Source organism: Nicrophorus vespilloides, unplaced genomic scaffold (assembly GCF_001412225.1).
Source record: "Nicrophorus vespilloides isolate i.1.1-1 unplaced genomic scaffold, Nicve_v1.0, whole genome shotgun sequence".
Lineage (NCBI taxonomy): Eukaryota > Metazoa > Arthropoda > Insecta > Coleoptera > Silphidae > Nicrophorus > Nicrophorus vespilloides.
This window is the reverse complement of record NW_017097151.1, coordinates 93,370-113,731: the sequence shown is the minus strand read 5'-3', so window position 1 is coordinate 113,731 and position 20,362 is coordinate 93,370. Positions and strand designations below refer to the sequence as shown.

The following is a 20,362-nucleotide window of genomic DNA, read 5'->3' as shown; positions in this document are numbered from 1 at the left end:
GATTGAATCTAAGCAAAATTGCATACATATAACTTGTAAATTCCGATATGTTTTACGTAAAGATGCATAGGGTATCTTTACAGTTAAAATTGAAACAATTTCAAAATAGATTCCATACCATTCTTGTTTATTATAGGAAATAATAAATTAACAAAAGAAAAAAAAATCACAGCAATATTGTTATATACTTAAGTACAACTAAGCCTCGGAATAAATATTTCTATTATCACACATTGATTAATTAATATTTGGTTATTCAATAATAGTTTGTTTAAATGTATATACCTAATGCATAAATCAATATAAATGAAGAGTCAAAATAAATAATGCAATCATAATTTTGGTTCCATTTGATGTTGAACTAATTTTTGGGAGGAACATATATTTGCAATCATCCGCGCACTCGTCTTAAACTAGATGTGCAAGCGCGCAGCAACGAGTTGTTTGAAAGCGTTTGCATCGAATAAACGTAGAAGGAATGTAGTAATCAAATGTGCAGGTAACATATTGTAAGTCTACAGATTCCCGAAAGTCTTTATGTCTGCGGCAGAGATTCGATTTCGCCCATTTCGGTTACGGTCTCATCTTCGACGCTGTAGCTCACGATGAACTTGAACGAGATTTTCACTTGCTCAGGATTCGAGATTAACATCACCTGCGTTATGGTTGCCGCCGGCAAGAATGGTTTGAACGCAGGTAGTTCAACAGATGAAGGAGACTGAAGTCTCACTTTACATACCTAAAACATAATGAAACTCTTATAAACGTTATTTGCAATTGCTATATACATACTTTAGGTACGATGGCGCGGAAGAGGACATTCGTTAGGGGAAGCTCATTTTTGTTGGCTATCGAAACTATGATGACGATTACATCATCGCGTGGTTTGTCTTTGGCAAAATGCAGTGTTACGGTTAATCCGTTCTTCTCGTCCAGCACCACCAGAGGTTCGATCGTGCTCGGTCTTACGTTTTTCAGGTCAATGTTGATGTCGCAGAACTTGATTGGTTGCTCGTATTTCTGAGGCGGAGTTTCTGGACTCGCGACGCATTCGAAGCTATCTCCTAAACTTAAGCCAGTGCTAATATCAACCAAGTTATCATCGCCGTTCGATTCGTTGTTACTGTCGTGAGATTCTGATAATAACAGACTGTCCAAATCCAATTCATCATTAAACAAATCAGCTGACATTCTTTTCGATACGTCGTCGCCTAGTTTAGATACCAAGAGATTCATTGGTATTTTATCTACGAGTCTAAAATAAAGATGTTAGAGAAATTTTTATTATTTAATTAAGTCATTATTACTTATTGAAATTGGAGCCGAGACGTGCAGTGGATTGCAAGTTCTCTTTCAACAAGTTTTCACTCATTTCGTCCAGGTCTTCGAGCGCCTTGAACTTGTTGTTACTAGGTTTCTCTTCACTAGTCTCTGTAATTACGAATCCAATGATTGTGGTACAGTGATATTAAACACAAATGTTACCTAGTAAATTGACAGCGATGGGTTTTAAAATATTATCGTCTGCAGATTGTCCATCGTCATTGGGAGTGGTGAATATATCGCACAGAACGTCTACATTCGAATATGAGCAATTGTTCTTCTCGACTGGTATAAGTGGAGGAGCCGGAGAAGACGTTGCTTCTTCACCATGACCAGATTGCTGCAGCAAATCCAACGTGCTAATCTTAATACCTGCGGCATTTTCTATCAGATCCAGAATGGCTTTCTGCTTTTGAGCTTGCAGTTTAACACTGACGTCACCCTTTGCCACTAAAAACTCATACTTTTCAAAGACCTGCCCTAATTCATCATTAGCCCTCAGTATAGCAGCTAAAATGACAAATAATTAATTTGTTAGATTTGCTACTTCCAAATTGATATTACTTATATCTTCAGTGTTCTGAGCCTCGGACGCTAATTTAACAATACTTTGCCGCATCCTCTGGCAACTGTCGTGCAGCTCATTTATAATATCCAGTTCATCGATGGAGGAAGTACCGGGAATATAAGAATCCAGCATTTCGTTAAGCAAACGAACATTGTTCAGCACAGATTCCAGCTCGGAAAAGCGTTTGCTCTTCATCTCGGTGTTTCTCTCATCCTTTGAACAAACAAATGAACAAAGTTTTTGCAAATAATTTGCATGTAAACATTTACCTCTTTGACCATACTTTTAATTAATCTGTTTGCTGCTTGAATATCCTCTGGGTTCCTGCTTTGTAACAACTTCTTCAGTAGTTTGGATTTCTCATCATCAACAAAAGCATTGTGATTTCTGCAAATGTTCTGAGGATAAACATCCAAGTAAAGTGGTGGTTCCCTTATGACACCCTGCTTCCTCAGCATCTCATAGGCTTCCTTTATCTTAGTCTCTTTGGGATAATTAATAGTCCAGACATACAACATGGTCAACACTTTCTCTTTTACAGACATTGGTGTTTGAGTGCCCAAGTATTTGGGAGAGACCAACTTAATCATCTCATTTAAGAAACGAAATTTTCCAACTTCTCCCTGGAACATTGCTCCACATTTCTTCATACTAATGTCTATTATGTACAGGGCCTGCAGCACCTCATATTCATTTCTTGAATGTATCTTTGTGGATAGTAATTTAATGCCAATTAAACAACCTTCCTTCTCTTTGTTCATCAATAAACAGAAAGCCTCCACTGCTTCTATGTCTGGATGTTGGGTTGAGCTTTGCGTAGCTCGGACTGTAAAGAAATTCGTATCGAAACCCTATGATCGTATAGAAATTAATAATATACTTACGAAAGAGAGCTTCCAAACTAACTTTCACTAGATCCATCCTCGCCGACGATAAAATCTGCTGAATAAATCAAAAAATGTTTACATTTCAGCACAACATTTTCCAACTGACAATTGATCTGACAGTGACAAACTTTGACATAAAGATTGTCACACGATTATAAAAGAAATTCAATTACAAGAAATTACGTTATTCGAGTAACTTTTGTTAAAAATAAAATAATTAAGGTTATTTCTAATCAACAAATATTACAATTAACGTTAATATCAGATAATTATTATCAGCATATGCAACCAGTTAAACTTCAAGGAAGAAGGCTTCGTTTGTTGCGAACTTCGTGGCAGATCTAAGCCAATCAGCTGTAGCCTGAAACGAGCAACATATTTCTAACCTACAGCCTACAGTTATTTCCCATGCATTAACTGGCATTAACAGCGTGTTTTTGGTGAAACATTTCTACAACACATTTATGCACATTTTGGTGTAAGCTTCGTTGGATAAGATCATTTTGTGTTGAGGTAAGTGATGTTACTTAATTAATGTTAACTATCATTTTTGAAATTGAATGTTAGTATATGTGAAAAGGACGTGGCTAGGTTAGAAACTGAATTGCTTTTGATTAATTCTAGCTTTATTGTTTTAGGTACATCCTTGTTTGAGACATCATTTCAATAGCAATACAAGCAGTTTACACCAGCAACTGGTGTAGGACGGACCTAAATTAACCGTTGTACCAAATAAAAAGTAAACAGAATGCCACAGAACGAATATATTGAGAGGCACAGGAAGCTCCATGGTAGGAGGCTTGATTATGAGGAGAGGAAGAGAAAACGCGATGCCCGCGAGTCGAGGATTCGGTCGAAGAAGGCTCGCACACTTCGCGGTATCAAGGCTAAGATCTACAATAAGGAGCGCCGCAATGAGAAGATTCAAATGAAAAAGAAGATCAAGGCTCATGAGGAGAAGAAAACCAAGAAACAGACAGAGAAAACTCCAGAAGGGGCTTTACCTGTTTACCTGTTGGATCGTAATGTGGAGAATAGAGCAAAGGTTCTCTCAAATATGATTAAGCAGAAACGTAAGGAAAAGGCAGGAAAATGGGATGTGCCTATACCTAAAGTGAGAGCACAGGGAGACAGTGAAGTCTTCAAGGTGCTGAAGTCTGGAAAGACAAGGAGGAAAGCTTGGAAGAGGATGGTCACTAAAGTAACATTTGTTGGGGAGGACTTCACCAGGAAGCCACCCAAGTTTGAAAGATTCATTAGACCAATGGGTTTACGTTTCAAGAAGGCCCACGTGACGCATCCAGAATTGAAGGCAACCTTCTGTTTGCCAATTATTGGTGTTAAAAAGAACCCCAGCTCTCCAATGTTTACATCTTTGGGTGTTATCACAAAGGGTACTGTGCTTGAAGTCAACATCTCTGAGTTGGGTCTGGTTACTCAGGCTGGTAAAGTGGTTTGGGGAAAATTTGCTCAAGTTACGAATAACCCAGAAAACGACGGTTGCATCAACGCAGTACTCTTAGTGTAATAGTAATAGTTTTATTTGCTATATAAGTTATATAATAGTACATAATTATTTTATACTATTTTGTATATAAGTTTTTTTTTGTATAAAATATTTATTGACAAATCTCACGACCTCATTTATTATTGACCTTTCCTGAAAATGGTAAAGAAGGAAACAAGTTAATGAATTGTTATGTATTTATGAAATTTTATTTCCGCATATTATACATCGTTTGGTATTTTTACGCTTAGGTCTCCTCTGCAGGAGATATTTCTTGCGTTTCGCAACTGCATACTCTAGTTGCCTCAATACATCTTCTTGCGCTGCTTGCTCTTCCTGACTTTGCGGCTGAGGTTGAAAATTATATGACTGATATTGTTGTTGCTGATCCTGCTGTTCTGCTACTGCTTGTTGCTGCTGGCATATCGATGCTGATTGTTGTTGCTGCTGCTGGAATGTCGATGCGGTTTGCTGCTGCTGCCATGTCGATGCTGGTTGTTGCTGCTGTTGATATGTAGCGCAATTGTTATAGTTTTTTGTTCGGAAAGGGCTGCTGTGGATTGCAGGGACAACACGTAGCTTGGGTTGACGACTGCGGATTCGGGCATCCAGGTATCACAGGGTTACCATAGGTTACAGTGCAATCGATGGGCACGCAGCAGTTCATTGGTACGTAATACTCGACTGGAACGTAGCACTGGGATTGTGCGTAATATGAGTAGCAGTAGCTCTGATCGTTCATGGTCTGTGTGGATCCGGTGGAGGAACGTGTTTTAGGCTGGGATCGAAGTGAAGACGATCCCAAATGAGACGATAATTTTTTTGAAGATGAAATGTTGAAAAATGACACACTGAAAATAAACAACACACACTTGTTTCCACCATGGGAACGATGAAAATGATGAAACGAATTAATCAAGAGATCGCTCGCAACTTTAAAATTTCTATATTTCACAGTACAAGTTACGTGCAACACTTGCAGACTTTACGGACGTACAGATGGTCCCCGCATCGACAGCGAAGATGCTTAGGGAGTGAGGTTGAGGAAGATGACGATTGGGAGGAGGAGGAAGTCCTGCTTTCGAGGTAATACTTGTTGCGCCAAATACGACACTCTTCTTCTGTGGTTGTCGTGGAGCACTCATCGGATGCTTCCCATCCATCCATTCCGGCCCGCATGTGGTCAAACATCAGGCATTCCCGAGGTGGACAAGACGTCAGCTTACTGATGCGGCATTCTTGAGGTAATTTGGTATATCTTAGACAAGAGTTATAGCAAACGCTGGGCGGCCAATCCGAAAATCTCCAGCTGACCTCCTCGAGCAGACACCGACAGCATGCATCGAAATTTCTTCTTGGACATCTCCGACAGCAGTGGTAATAACAACAGCAGCAGCAACACCTTCTTTCCATCCATGGACGAGACCGACGTTCCCGAAAACTCAAAACTAACGCGATTTGGCGATTCGACGTACAATAGTGAAACAAAACTTGTTTTGCTTCCGTCATCGTCGCTTTCGGTTCATCGCATCTCAAAATTTCCAGTGTTTAACTTACCACAAAATGAATTGGTAACTATTCCCAACCTCGATCCATTCCATATTAATTCCTATATCTTCAGTGCTGATTTCATCGAGAAATGCAACGGCATTACGTTGGACGGACATTCGCCTTTCGTTCGACCTGATTGTTGCACAACTCCGGGTCGCTTCACGTACAATCCACCGGACAATAAGCCCGTCTGCATATGTCCTCCACAGCCGTGTCCACGTTTTCCGCCCAAATGTGTCGGTACATACAACGCCAAAAGAGGAAAAAACTTCATGGCAGTTACATACGACAACTTGTACTGTCCCGGAAGGTGTACCAGACCCTGCTGTAGACACGTCTTCAAGAACTCTAGAGAAAACTATCCGCCCTGCAAATATGATGATCCTTGCAAAGCGCATTGCTACGATCATCCTGTAGGAATGAAACCCTCTGGTCGTTATCCACCGGATATCTATAGAGGACCTTTGCGTAGAAATTGTTAATTTACAACAAGAACAAAATACCAACTAAATCGATGTTTACGTTTAATTAAAAATAAACTTCAATTCAATTCAACATTCCAATCGTTCTGATTACTTAGATAGGCATCGTAAAATCAACGAAACTTGAATTTGTTACACATCTTTCAACTTACAGATTTGTTTGCCAATCAAATTGCCTTATTTGAATTAGCGAAGATCGTTATATAAAGTTCAGAGAGTTAGAACAACAATAATAAACTTAAGAAATCGAAACACTTCACATACCAAGTAAATTAAAGACGTCATAAATTATTAGCGTATAAGATTCGATGTACAGCTTTTTGTACATCTAATCTAAATCTTATACCAAGTCAAATAAAATATACTTTAGTGTGAATGAATGAGCGTTTAATGAACTAAATTATATAGGATCATCTGCGGGGCCTGTGCAAGTTCATGTTGTAAGCGTTGTAGTAATTGTCGTACCTACTTCTGTAACAATTTCGGGCGTCGCAAATGAGCTCAAGATGCTGTAAAGAAAATTAAATGAATTTAAAAAATGACAACAATTTCTCAGTAGTATTGCAACTTGCGTTTTTCTTTGTTGGTGTGCAATTCATTGGTGATGGCCAGGGTTGCCCGGTTCCAGTTTGTGCCGCATTCGGTCTGCCGGAACTCCCGCACTCCTTGCACAGCTTCACCAGAGATCTAACAAACAATAAAGATAAACCAGTTTGGTCATTGATGCAGATGCAACACAAATCAACCTTTATAGTAAGCATCAATAAAAGATAAATAAAATCAATTTGAATGATCATCCACAATTGCTCTTGGTATTATTGGATTGCTGCTTCTGCCATTGCTTCGCGCAATACTTCTTGCAGTGCGACGTCTTGTTCGGATTGTACTTGACATAGGGTTTCTGAGGAACGCAAGCCCTACCATCTACAGTCACAGCATCTACAGAACCAAACAGGCAGCGATAGGAGAAATCGCACTCTCCGAGATTCTTGTTGTAGCCCGATTCTCCATGATTTTCTACTGCTCTACTTCCACTGGCCCCGCACTCGCGGCATAGCGTCATCATCGTTCTACAAGCAGAAGAGGAAAACCCGATTCAACAAGCATTTTATTGAAGGCTTGGACTACAGAAACAGTTTAAATACAAATTAAAAGTATTTATTTTATAAACGACACGTCTTCCCATCCTTCGAGACTTGCTGATGATCACTTTCACAATCCTTGTCATCCGTTTTATGAGCGTGTTTTAAGACGCTTGGTTTGCAGCAGCAAATCTCCACGCCGCGATAGGATACGCTCTTTGGAGGGCAGCACGGGGATGGAGGACAGCAGGATTTCGGCGGACAGCAAGGCTGCGGAGGAGGGCAGCAAGGATCTAAGGTATCTGAGCAACAGCAAGGAAACGTTGGACAGCAGCAAGGACGCGGTGGCACAGGTATGCTGCAGCAAGGAAAATCTGCAACGGTATTTTTCTTATCCTTCTCGCACGATTGCCTTGCGCAACAATATGCCTTTCCGCACGCTAAAGTCGGCGGACAGCAAAGTGCCCGTTCGAAGGCGCTTGCTGGTGGACAACAAGTATTTTTACTCATGAAGAAGATAGGCGGACTCAGCGTAAATATCGGACTAGGGCTGCAAGAGCATGTTTTCTTCGGCTTCTTGTTATACTTTCTCCCTTTCCTGGGTCTACAAAACGCAACATTCAATTACGCATAAATGAACAACTGAAGGAAAAAATCCTTCCCATTGTAAATTAAACCAAAAAAAAACACATTTAATAGAAATCACATTCGAACTCACTCACTTTCGTTAAATGGAATTTAGACACTTTAAAAATAACACGATATTGAAAAATAATTCTCACCTATTTTCGGTTTCGCTGACCAACTTATCCAGATTATCCATAATTTCGTCCAAACTCATGATGGAAAATGAAACTGAGATTGTGTCCTTTTTTAATATCAAAACACGAAGAATTTAGATGGTGATGAATCGGATGGTGCGAAATGAAGTGAAGTTAAACAAACAATTTATGTTTATTATATGAAATTGTCGCCATGGTTAATTCCACAAATGGCCTGCTTGATTTTAAACTGCTTCTGTTCACTAATATTGATTTGCGATTAACCATAGTAACGTTATTGCTTGATTTATTATTACTGTACCTTAAAATTCCCAGTGAAGATGACACACACAAAAGATGTTGAGAAGAATCACAAGAAAGATCATAACACCTGCCCGGAAGTGTTCTACATCCACCCAATTCCTCCGATTTACATAATGGGAAAGTCCTGTTGCGTATGTCCCCAAAAACGAGAGGAAGATATGCACGAGCAGCACGATAATAAAAATTGCGAAGAAAAAGAAGAAATTCAAGACGAATGCTCGGAGGACAGGAAAAAACGAGTAACGTAATATAATTTTTGTTTTTTCTTCTATATTTAAAGTAGTTTTCAATATAATGAAAAAAAAACAACAATATTTTTTAAAATTTATATTGATGGCATTCAAACAATGCAATTGCTTAATTCGGATGATTAATTCTAATTTTCAAAAATGTTTTAGGAATTAATTCGTAAAGCACGAGAACAATATAAATCGCGGTATGACAACTATTACAACAACTACAATATTACCGACAAGCCGCTGTGTAGTAAACTTTAATATTTGAAATGTAAGTCAATGGTAACAAATACAATGATTATAGAGAAATATTATTATTATTTTGTTTTATAATTAAGTTATAACAAATAGTTTAAACGTACAACTAAAATATATCACTTCCAAATTTTGATGACACCATCTCTTGATGAAGTCAACATAAAGCATTGCTTAGTCTTGCAAAGTGCTATGTCCGTTATGCTGTCTCTATGTCCAGTTGGTGGAGGCTCAGGTCCCGCCCTTGGGATCTCGTCGGGTTTAAGATTGATGGATGGTTGGCCGTATGGGGGTGGGTCTTCGCACGCTTCGACGACCACATTGGTGCCGTCCACTTGTCGACTTTGATAGACTCTCGAAGGTCCCAAAAAATCGTTCGGTGAAGGAATCGCGATATAAGATTGCGATGGAATCTGGAGATCCCAAAACCTTAATCTTTGATCCGAACCACCGGCCAAAAGGAAACCCGACCTGTCGATGCATCCGGTATACATTGCGCACACCGCTTGATTACTTTGACTACTCAGCTGTAAAATGAGAATTAATAATTAGTAAAGTGAGCATTCAAATAAATTTTTAGATTTTTTTTAACTTGCGGCGCGTTTTGTTGATGATGTTTAAATATTATTGAATAACTACAATCTACGGTCAACCTTACCGAACAACTAGATTTATTTTTTCTTTTAATTAAATTTGCGATTTGTTGGTAGCAACAACGTACGTGTGATTTGGAGAGTGGCGGAGTGCTGCTGCCCCAAAGTACACGCTCCCTGGCGCCTGTTTCGAGGTTCCACATTGAGATTTCGTTGTTTCCTTGAACGCTTGAAATAATCCAGGACGGCTCCGTTGGATGTGTAACGACCTTCCGTATCCTTGCGGCTTCAAAAATAAAATAGATTAATCTAATTGAAGAATAAAGAAATTAAGAAAGAGCTTACAGCTTGGGTGTTTGATGGTTGTGATCGGCAATTGAAACCTCAAGTCCCAACATATGTGGTAGCCGGACGCGGTGCCCAACGTCAGCCAGCTTTTATGGGAATCCAAGCAGAAGCTACAAATCAAACCTTTCTTAAGGCCATTCTCCAAGCGCCAAGCATTCCCCGGTGCCCTTAAATCCCATGCAACCAAAGATCCATAAAGAGTAGCGTAGACAAGAACATTTTGTGAATCTAAATATTGTATATCGACGACACTCTTCTCTTCCGCAGCATCCAGAGTCCTATTGGACAACAAAGATAATTTACTTCCATCAACCCTTAGAATATTAATGTTGCCATCGCGAGTAGCCGCAGCCAAAGACTGTCCGTTATCGCATACCGCCATGCTTTCAATGGGCGAGTTATTAGGCATCTTGTAATATTCCTTCGACCTATTTGCAATATTCTTCCCTTCCATCTTAGAACAATCCCAAAGTCTAACGGTACCATCGATCGAGCTGCTCGCAAAGAAAGGAGTCTCCGGGATTGGACACAGCTTCGTCACCGGTCCACGATGCTCGTGCAAATGCGCCACCAAAGATCCTTTCAACTGCCAACCGGGGGGCGGTAACTCTGGTTTGCAAACTGCTTGCTCTGCCCAATCTCTACCGCGCATAGCTTCGAAGTACCTATCCTGCTGCCTCCTCACCAGATTTTGCAATTCAATAGCGCAACTGGAAGTGCGATCTGCAACGAAAATAAAAACAATTATAGTACCATGATGTAACCACATACAAAAATAAAATAAATACATTGAATATACGATTTCTCGTGTAAACTCATTGTCGGGACGGAATCGCTGCCGAAGCGAATGGCCTCTGGTAGCGGCGAAGGCGGCCTACTCGATCTGGAAGGTGGCCCTCCCGAATTTGTACTCTCCGATTGTCTCCTAGAAATGTGATCGCTGCAAATTCACGAGTTAAGTTAGTAAAAGCAAAACAATAAGTACAGGCAAAATACCTTCCACTTTGGACAGAAGCAAAATCGCACTTGCTCCGAACATCGTTCAAATTAACCACGTGACTACGTGCGTTGCTCGACAACGATTTGATTTCAATCTTGCCATCCGCCTGTATCGCAATTCGTTCACTGTTGTTGTTATCGGACAACAGCCGGTGCTTGCTGATCTTTTCTAGGTGCGAACTCATCATCAGCAGTTTCTCTTCAATCACCGTTGTCATACCGTTCGCTTCCAAACGACGTATCAGCTATTTATATAATAAATTATTAATTTCGAGACAAGTTATTTAAATTATTATATGCTCACGTTTTTAATGGAAGTACTAATGTCGCCGCTTGCCACGAATCCGGTAACCATCAAATTCCTTGATTTCTGTCTCATTGTCAACGTTTCCATTAGAGCTTCAATATCATTATATTTTACGACGTTGTCGTACACGTTCCTCGGAATAGGAGGTACCAGCGAATCCAGAAGCAATTCCTGTCTACGCACATGAATCACATAATCAGGAAATAATATTACAAATTAATTTGCAAATAAATACCTGTGTATTTGAAAAATGGAATATTCCATGTACAGTTTAATTGTCGGAATTATATAACAAGAAACATCCAACATGTAGAGCTCTTTGGCAGCCACACAGATGAAGCCAGTTAAAGCTTGCCGTATCCATAAATTTGGGTGCACCAAAAAGCAGGCGCATTCGCATACCACGTCAATCATCATCGGCTTCCTCAACAAACCCAATTCTGCTAACGAAACCATAGCTGTTATAGCCTTTGCAATCACAAATTCGCAGCTGTCTGTTAAACCCTGCAGTAAAAGAGGCGTTATGATTGAAGAACATTGCCACCCTATGAAAGCTGCAACGCCCACTATGCAATCATAAAAAGTACCGCGCAGCTCCTTGTCCTGTTTGTCGTTCAGAAATGTGATCATATGCGACAAAATAATATCATTGGCTACAATAGAATAAATAAAATAATTGAAAATAATTGATTATATAGAAATATACCTTTTTGCCTTCCAAAGAAAACACACAGCTTGGTAATTCCACTGTCCATCAGGATTTGCTTGACATGTGCCTCTGGGTCTGCTAAAAGCAAACATACAGTCTTCTGCAACATCTCGTGAAGCGTCTGCAATTCCACATCATAATTGAAAGAATTATTTGCTGTGCCTTTGTCGCCGCAATCCGCTTGCGTCTGCTCCAAATACAGAACAGCAGTCTCCGCAAGATTTGCTATGTTTTTGGCGTACGCCGCTCGCACGTAAGAGCAACGATCACTTGCTAATGGAGCCAAACCGGGCAGCACGTATTCCGGAAATACATTTGCATCTGATCGTGGAACTTTTTTAACCATTTTCAAGCAATTCGTTACTGTATTTATTGCGGCGACTTTAACGCGAGAGTTCACATCCAGCATCAAAAACATCTACAAATAAACAAGTAACAAGCTTAATAATAATTGTACGATTTTTTTTGACGAATAACTCATACTATGAATGGAATTATCCTATCCAAAATTGTCTCGTCATTGGTATGTGTAGCCAGTTCTTGCATAATCTCCAAACTCTGCAACTTGGTCGTGCAATCGTGCAAGCCTCTTATGCAAGATGTAACCAAAGAGACGATTATTACAAGTCCATCGTTATCCTTGCCATTGGTATCTTCATCGGCCTTAAGAAATTTAAACATATTCCCTGAAGCAAAGATTTAATATTCATGTATAGTTTATTATCAGTTACAGATTTCAATATCAATTTACCTATATCGTTTTTGAGCCTAGCAATTTTCTCGTCGGGCGATAGGATTAGTCGAGTAGAAAATATAAGCATGTAACTCTGGAGGAATGTGTAAAAATATTCCGGGAACAGCCGACCGCGCTCTTGAGCCAAATACAGTTCAGCGGATAAACGCTGATTCGGGTCGCGTTGTATCATACTAGCAATGAGATTTCTCAAATCTGGATCTTCTAAACGATCCAAGTGCTTTTGTGGTGAATATTCACCAGTTTTGTACGCTAATAATTGAGATAACTCAAAAGGCGCATGTCCTTCGTTCCACAGCTCCAAAAGCGCACAACTAAAAACAGAGTATAAGTAAAATTTAAAAAATTCAAAGAAAAATTATATTTTTATATTACCCAGCAGAAAATATGTCCATAGGTGGTTTGAGCTCTCCCGAATCACAGAGACTCTCATTAAATAACGCATTGCTATCTAGTGTTAAGGTCTTGATAAACCTTTCTGGTGCTATATAGCAAATTCTTCTTCTAGATGTGTCAAAAAAGTATGAATAATCAGCAGGATTATCCTCTGGAAGGAAAGTGGGCTTGAATGATGCAAAGTCTACAAGCAATACCCAATTCCATGATGTCACAGTGATGTTCTCCAACTTAATATCTCCATGACATACACCAACATTATGGCACTGATGCAATGCATACAGCACTTGAAAAGTGATCCAACGTTTCTCAATATTTGTCAAGAATGGTCTTGTGCTAATTCTATCATATAAACTATGTTTAACAAATTCTCTAATTATTAACCCAGCCTTATCAGTTTCAATAATTTTCTGAAAAGGCAGGCAGTTGAGTGAAGAAGCCAATTTTTTCCGAATTCTCTCCAGCTGACTTTGATATGGAGCTAAAGGTAGACTAGGGTCATGTATTGCAAATACCTTAACCACTGTCAAACCTTCTTGTGATTCGGCTCTGGCAACTTTTAAGAATCTTGTACTTCCCAAACTACAATTATTTCAATTAAGTATACATAATTTGAAGAAAAACATTGTTATTATATACCTGATATCATATTTATAGTCTGTTAATTCTGTGAGGTAGTGCTCCACAGGAAAGATCTGTGAAGGAGCAATGCCTACCAGTTGATTACCCATATCTTATATTGATTATTTACTCTTTGCTTAGCTCAAATCTACCACAAGAAGTGGCCGGCTACAATCACAATCAACACTGAACAACATGGAGAACATGCATAGGAGGAATAACAATTCTTCCTCTCCCAGCTGTTTTTTATTTTGACAATAACTGTCAATTCGTAGTTCTAATAATATTCGATTAGTTTGTTTCAACCAAAATAAACGTATGCAACCCAATAAACGTATTATGTTATTTATTGATTCCTAGTAATTTACATGTAAATAATATTTAACCTATCTTTCCTAATAGAATTAAAATACACATTAGTGTATTAAAAGTAGATTGAAAATAATTAGAATCGCATCTAAAAAAAAGAGATTAATATTGAAGATTAACAAATGTATTGCCTACAGTTCTTTTTTTTTTATTAAATACACATTTTTGGGATCTGACACAGGCGCGATGAAATTAAATCCAAACAGTAAATATGTAGTATATAACTTTTTTGGTGGTGAAACACATAATAATAATACACATGTAAACAAAACAAGAAACAATAAATTTGAACAAATCAGCAAAATGAAAAGAATTTTGAACATCCCCCACAATTACAAGTTACAGCATTGGTATCTCTCTATTTGTGTGTGCATCCTGTTATATGGTTGTCTCAGAGCCCCGCATTCATTATTTAATTACATATACTAGATTGTTCTTTTGCTAATTAAAAGGACTAACACTTCCTGTCTGGAACCAAATCGCCAGATGACGTTATTGTGGCGTTCAAGTCCTTCTCACAGTTAGCATAGGCCATTCCAATACCGAAGCCACCAGCCAAGATCACTGGCCACCTCTTCTTCTTGAAGAACATGAAGGAGAATACTGATCCCAAGACAACTCCACCACCTGAAACACATTAACCATGTTTATTTCTAATCATTGCAACTGATATGCTCAGGTTATTAAAAGGTATGACGAATGTAGGGGATAGGAGTATATATGCATGTTGTATGTGACATAACGAGCGAGCGGATGACCCATTGGACACTAGTTTTCCGCATACAGGCTAATATTTCTAGATGCGTTACGTAATGGATGGTCTATGGATGATGGTGCTCGAGTTTGATTGTAGTTACCGAATTTAAGAAGGCCATCGGTCAGACACCGATCCCATTTTCTGCCGATTTCGTCCTCGATGTAGACGGGCGACGCCATTTTATTGCTCGTACACGGAGAGTGCTGTCTCTCTTGTTGCCTACTTCGCACCTCGGGGTCTTCGCCAGAGTGCCGCGCTCTACACCCTATCTGTCAAAATGGGATGATCGAAATCCGATGACGTTCCATGACGTTTGCGATTCATCGAAGATCTATTCCAATTTCAACAAGCATCTCCAAGCAACAAAATAATATGCATGGTTTTCACCCTGGTTACCAAATCAAATTATTACCAACACCCTTATCATAGCAACAATTAAATTAGTATACTATGTTGCATACCTTTAAATTATATATTTAAGAGATATTTCCCGAATTGCAACATTTCTGTAATTTAAAAGATGCGCGTATTGAAAATATCGACAATAAAATCTTATAGCATTACTAAGTATAATATTTTTTTAAAGGAATTGTTATTTGAAATAACTAAGCGTGTTGTGTTGCATAATTATGAGATAGTTTAAAACGATTTAAATTTATAAACCTGACCCCAGTAACTTAGACCAGTGTCAAGAAATCTCAAATTAATAAAGACACTGGCTGGCGAAATTGTGCAAGATTCGCAAGCCAAGAGAGGAAAAGAAGAAGAAGAAATTTATAAACTTTAGATCCATGGCGGAGTAGCAAAAGATATTTGGATTCAAGAGAGTCAAGATATAAAAGCTGATATAGCGTTTCTTAGTCGACTGAGATCAGGACATGCAAGCGCCTCCTCGCATCTAGCTAGGTTCGGGTGGCAGGACTTCGACAGATGTAGTTGCGGGACTCTGGATAGCTCTGGATCACATCTTCTTTGCATGCGTTCAGAACCTCCTAGCCACATAAGAACTTTATAAGCAGCTACGTTAGATTTTGTTACGCTTTGTTGCTAATTGTTGATCACTATTCCCTTCAATCCCATCATACGCTAGTAGCAGTAATTAACTTTATTAGAGTTATTAGTATAACAACAAAATAGCGGATGGCGAAATTGCGCTTAGGCGTAAGATAAGTGAAGTTGGAAGGCGTGGAAGAAAGAAGAAGATAAACTTCATAAAATTCCCTGAAAACCCAATAAACGTATTAAAATTTACACTTCTTACAAATTTAGCTTAATTCATTACGTTTTAACGAATTAATTTATTTGCAAAATGAGAATTATAAAACAGTCTTAAAGTATATAATTTTGGTTGGGAAGCACTGCTCAAAAATTCCAGTTTGTCAATTCCAGATTCGAAACGTCGTCATCACATTTTACACGAATTCTACAATTTCCGCAAAGACATGGTCGACTCTAATTACAAAAACACCAAAGTATATTTCCGCTTCTTGCCATCAATCGAATCCAATTGGGACGACTTCCGTATCCTCGAAGATAGAAAGACGCTGTACGTGCGCTGCCTGCAGGACTTCGAGAAGGGCCGAGAACATCTGGAGCCTAGCTACTGGAAGTTCTGCACGGACGGCCTCCTCTACAACAACTCGCAGGAAGAGATCTTCAACGAAATCACCTCCGACCTCCTTCTCGATAAGTCAATAGAGTAACGAACTGCAATTGTAAATATCTCAGAAGGTTTGCAGGATTTTTGAAGGCAACAATGCCATTATTCTCTCTTACGGACAGACGGGAAGCGGCAAAAGCATCACCACTTCCGGTTTGGATAACGCATATGAAGTATAACATCATAGATTTTATAATGAAAATTTAAGTTGTTAATAAGTTATTTAATAAACGAAAATATAGGATCGAGGATTTGTGCCTCGTTTGATTGAGGCTATATACCAGAGGAAGGAGGCCGTAAGATCGTCGTATCAAGTGTCCGTGCACATAACATGCGTCGAGACGAACAGAAAATACGTGATGGATTTGCAAGGCGATGGAATGCTGCACGATATGAATTCCATGAAAAACATTAAAGCCTATCGGGCGCACACTTGCGACGAAGCTTTGCAGATGATCTTCAGAGGTGTGTAAATGAGAGATTATTAAGAGAAAAACGTTATAATCATATTTTATAGCCGAAGCAAGAAAAACAGTTCGCTCGAAGATAACTTACAACTCGCACATGGCGAATAGCGCAATTACTTTTACGATTTACGCGAAAAGTTTTGCAACTAACGATACTACAGTTGGAAAAGTAATCTATAAATTGTTAATGATCAATAATAACAATATAACATTCTATTGTTGTAGCTTCACGTCGTTGATTTATCTGGTGCTGATACTGCAGGAAACGTGAGTTGCTTGCATAAAAACGGATTCGAAATAGGCACAGGGAATTTGGCGAAGACTCAACTAGAGCAATTCATTCTGATATTAAACGAAAAGAACACCGAAAAGATACTTGTGAAACAGAGGCTCTGCATCATCATAAATTACCTGAAGGATTCTCTAAATGCGCACAGCGTTTTGCGATTTATTGGACACATAAGATCGGAGAGAAACGACACGATGGTCAGCTTGTCGATGCTTAGGTTCGGTCAATTGGTCCGTGGTTTAACACCGCAGAAGTTGCATCCGAAAGTGTTTAAAGATCAAGAAACCAAATTGAAAGTGGTCGAAGCCGAGTTGGTGATACTCAAAAAGGAATTGGAATTGAACTCAATGCTGACCAACGTCGATATGACTACAAATCTATCTCATCAGAGATTCCAGTTCATCGAGCGGTTGGCTGAAGATTATTTGAAGGATAAAAGCGGCGAAATAATTTTATTGAATACAACGGACGCGGTTCTAGCTATGAAAGTGTTCAAGAATTATTACAACCGTTTGGAGAGCGAAAAGAATTTCCTTGCCGAGCAAATCAAAACTTTGGAGGATGGTAACTCGTCCAGGCTAAGGGATAGTAGTATATCTTCGAAGGTAAATTTAAAAAAATAAAATAAATAATAGTAATTTTATTAGAAATTATCTAGCAATCGAAGAGGAATAGTATCAAGCACAGCAATAACAGCAGCGTGAGCTTAGTGCGCAGTAAGAAAGGTTCAAGCAAGAAGAAAGTTAACAGAGAATCGAAGGATATAAGTTAGTCTAATTGAAGGAAAGTGTTATAATAACTAAGTTTCATGTTTTCTACTAGGTTCTATAATTGAGGAGAGCGTTCGAAATGGGCCTAGAAGTTCTAAGTTAAGCGTTAGCAAGAGTGCAAAGAGGAGAGGAAGTCGCCGAAAATCTGGCGATTCAGTGTCTCCAATAAAATCGGATCTGTTCAATTTAGCGGAGAGCGAAGCCGCTGTTCAATCTCAAAACTTGCTTCCCATTGAAATAGCTCCCCAATACGAATCAGCTTGGAATTTATTCGTCGAAAGCAGTTCAGATTACAAGATCCTCAAAGATGAGTGCGATTCGGCTGACACACAGTTAGAGGAAATCGTGGAAAACTACAATAGAGAAGCTGAAAGAGTGCAGGAGATTGTGGGCATTTTACAGCTGAGGAGGGATGAATTGTACCGCGCGCAACTGCTCAAAGATTTGGAGAAGAAAGAGGAGATCCCGGCGTTAAGTGATCTCGAGATCAAATGTGCAAATAACGTCAATCGGGAAGAACAAAACCTTGTATTGCAGAAGGAACTTTTACTGAAGCTGCAAGCTGAACTGAAACTTGCTATAGATGCCAGAAATAGAGCCAAAGAAGATTTGAGTCAACAGTTCCAGAAATATTGCAAAAACAAATACGCTGTTCCAGTTCCAGAGTTGGGGAACGACGAAGCTGAGGATCAAACGGAAAAGAGTCTCAGGTCTGTGGATGTGGCCATAGCCCAAACGGATGATGTCGACCAGAAGGTTGAACCGTGCACCACCAAAGAATCCCTTCGTTTCATCGAGCTCAAGAAGATGATGCGCAAAGAGCGAAAGAAGCTAGTCCGCGATTCGGCAAAGAACAAAATGTGGATTAGATCTTGCAAATTACAACTGGAAACGCAATAAATTTGTTTAAAATCCCGATCGTTTTTCCGCATTGATGAGGTCGCATTTTTCTATATTGTTTGTGTTATTGTTGTTTTGCATGATCAAGATCCAAAGATACCAGCGTTGATGAATAAAAAACGCCGGGGAAATGATTATTAGAGCTATTGTTGTGCACATAATTAGAACAAACGCTGGATCCGGTATAAATAATATTAGAGGTAATCAAAATGTAACAGATTTGTTTTTACAGCAGTACGATGATCAACGTCGTCCGCGTTTTCTTTACACTTTTAGTTTGCTTTCAAGTTTCCAATTGTTGCGTAAGTTAGTTTAAATTATGTAGTCTTTCGATGTGCAGACATATTTTAACGTTTTCAAATTTAGAATGATTACAAATTGAAATTGCATCATGTGAGGAGCTGCGAGGATGGAAGCATTATCAAAATTCAGAATATCTCAGCCAATATGGATGCAAACTGCATGATCATGACGAAGGGTTGCATTGTGATTACCAAACCGTACAAAACTGCAAAGGTAAAGCTTAGCTTAGCTAAGATATTTTTGGAAGATATTTAAAAAAAAACAAATTTTGACTGTTTATCGTAGGCCAAGTATCAACTGCAGAAACCCCCGATGCCAGATCTTAAAGGAAATATTGATATATGCAAGGAGTTGACCACTAAGAAGAGAAAATCGGCCCAGCTGCTTTCTTCATTGGGTTTCAAGTGTCCAAGCGAAGCTGTATATCTTTTAAACTTAGATCCAGTGTTTTCAACGCATTGATGAAATTTATTTATTTACAGAAATCTCTGTGCGCAACAAATCCTCAAAAACTGGACATCAGCAAATATAAGAAGCAACTTCATATGGCGGCGGGAAAATCCAATCTAAAGATTGATATTCAACACGATAATGGTAAAAGCTGCGTCGATATAGAATTTGAAATATATAAATAAATTGTTTGAACATGTATATGGATGACACCCGCATATTATGTAATTGCTTTTAGTTATTAATGATATAATGGCAGTCTATTAGATTTCCATATGAATAAATAATGCTTATTATAACTTTGAATATATTCCTTTGTTAATAGTTTAAATTGACGACGAATGGAGGAATAGAAACATCAGAACTACTCATATATATATACCTTTTTTGAACTTTATTAAGATATAATAATATTAATAATAATTAGAACAATTGTATTGTTTGATACACAAAACTGTGGTTGTAATATGATTGAAATTATATACAATAGATATACTTTTGGTGGATGTGTTTGAAATTTCGCAGATAAACATTTGTTTAGTCTCTCAACAAGTAATTCTAACTGGTGGTTAGGACCTAAGATATTTTTTAATGTGGCCCTTCGAGAACGGTCACTCCACCAGCCCGTCATCAACTTTTCTAACTGTTGTTCAGAGCTCTATGATTTTCTCGATTTCGAATCAAGGGGGACCTT

General features: G+C 38.7%; 7 protein-coding genes across 7 annotated transcripts; 4 read left to right on the top strand and 3 right to left on the bottom strand.

Annotated features, from left to right (window-relative positions):
• Nucleotides 1–258: 258 nt before the first annotated feature.
• Nucleotides 259–2,927, bottom strand: LOC108559130 (ADP-ribosylation factor-binding protein GGA3). Its single transcript, XM_017916276.1, has 7 exons — nucleotides 2,776–2,927; nucleotides 2,161–2,717; nucleotides 1,888–2,104; nucleotides 1,486–1,833; nucleotides 1,308–1,431; nucleotides 793–1,255; nucleotides 259–739 (listed from the first exon to the last, which is right to left on the bottom strand). The coding sequence occupies exons 1-7, from the start codon at nucleotides 2,810–2,812 to the stop codon at nucleotides 536–538; spliced, it is 1,950 nt and encodes a 649-aa protein (XP_017771765.1). The 5' UTR covers nucleotides 2,813–2,927; the 3' UTR covers nucleotides 259–535.
• A 217-nt stretch (nucleotides 2,928–3,144) lies between these two features.
• LOC108559136 (ribosome biogenesis protein NSA2 homolog) lies at nucleotides 3,145–4,328 on the top strand. Its single transcript, XM_017916284.1, has 2 exons — nucleotides 3,145–3,291; nucleotides 3,417–4,328. Exon 2 carries the CDS (start codon nucleotides 3,527–3,529, stop codon nucleotides 4,304–4,306), a length of 780 nt encoding a protein of 259 aa, XP_017771773.1. The 5' UTR covers nucleotides 3,145–3,291; nucleotides 3,417–3,526; the 3' UTR covers nucleotides 4,307–4,328.
• A 1,453-nt stretch (nucleotides 4,329–5,781) lies between these two features.
• On the top strand, nucleotides 5,782–6,337 carry LOC108559137. Its single transcript, XM_017916285.1, has 2 exons — nucleotides 5,782–5,856; nucleotides 5,907–6,337. The coding sequence occupies exons 1-2, from the start codon at nucleotides 5,849–5,851 to the stop codon at nucleotides 6,316–6,318; spliced, it is 420 nt and encodes a 139-aa protein (XP_017771774.1). The 5' UTR covers nucleotides 5,782–5,848; the 3' UTR covers nucleotides 6,319–6,337.
• Nucleotides 6,338–8,966: 2,629 nt separating this feature from the next.
• On the bottom strand, nucleotides 8,967–13,953 carry LOC108559129 (phosphoinositide 3-kinase regulatory subunit 4). Its single transcript, XM_017916275.1, has 12 exons — nucleotides 13,722–13,953; nucleotides 13,062–13,664; nucleotides 12,684–13,000; nucleotides 12,416–12,618; nucleotides 11,930–12,350; nucleotides 11,459–11,876; nucleotides 11,221–11,398; nucleotides 10,914–11,161; nucleotides 10,706–10,857; nucleotides 9,915–10,640; nucleotides 9,698–9,855; nucleotides 8,967–9,503 (listed from the first exon to the last, which is right to left on the bottom strand). The coding sequence occupies exons 1-12, from the start codon at nucleotides 13,811–13,813 to the stop codon at nucleotides 9,096–9,098; spliced, it is 3,924 nt and encodes a 1,307-aa protein (XP_017771764.1). The 5' UTR covers nucleotides 13,814–13,953; the 3' UTR covers nucleotides 8,967–9,095.
• Nucleotides 13,954–14,197: 244 nt separating this feature from the next.
• On the bottom strand, nucleotides 14,198–15,105 carry LOC108559118 (MICOS complex subunit Mic10-like). Its single transcript, XM_017916264.1, has 2 exons — nucleotides 14,930–15,105; nucleotides 14,198–14,699 (listed from the first exon to the last, which is right to left on the bottom strand). Exons 1-2 carry the CDS (start codon nucleotides 15,006–15,008, stop codon nucleotides 14,527–14,529), a joined length of 252 nt encoding a protein of 83 aa, XP_017771753.1. The 5' UTR covers nucleotides 15,009–15,105; the 3' UTR covers nucleotides 14,198–14,526.
• Nucleotides 15,106–16,182: 1,077 nt separating this feature from the next.
• LOC108559120 (kinesin-like protein KIF9) lies at nucleotides 16,183–19,113 on the top strand. Its single transcript, XM_017916266.1, has 7 exons — nucleotides 16,183–16,519; nucleotides 16,569–16,662; nucleotides 16,732–16,954; nucleotides 17,007–17,125; nucleotides 17,182–17,850; nucleotides 17,904–18,012; nucleotides 18,068–19,113. The coding sequence occupies exons 1-7, from the start codon at nucleotides 16,272–16,274 to the stop codon at nucleotides 18,913–18,915; spliced, it is 2,310 nt and encodes a 769-aa protein (XP_017771755.1). The 5' UTR covers nucleotides 16,183–16,271; the 3' UTR covers nucleotides 18,916–19,113.
• On the top strand, nucleotides 19,109–19,906 carry LOC108559122. Its single transcript, XM_017916267.1, has 4 exons — nucleotides 19,109–19,115; nucleotides 19,282–19,431; nucleotides 19,504–19,638; nucleotides 19,701–19,906. The coding sequence occupies exons 2-4, from the start codon at nucleotides 19,363–19,365 to the stop codon at nucleotides 19,851–19,853; spliced, it is 357 nt and encodes a 118-aa protein (XP_017771756.1). The 5' UTR covers nucleotides 19,109–19,115; nucleotides 19,282–19,362; the 3' UTR covers nucleotides 19,854–19,906.
• Nucleotides 19,907–20,362: the final 456 nt, after the last annotated feature.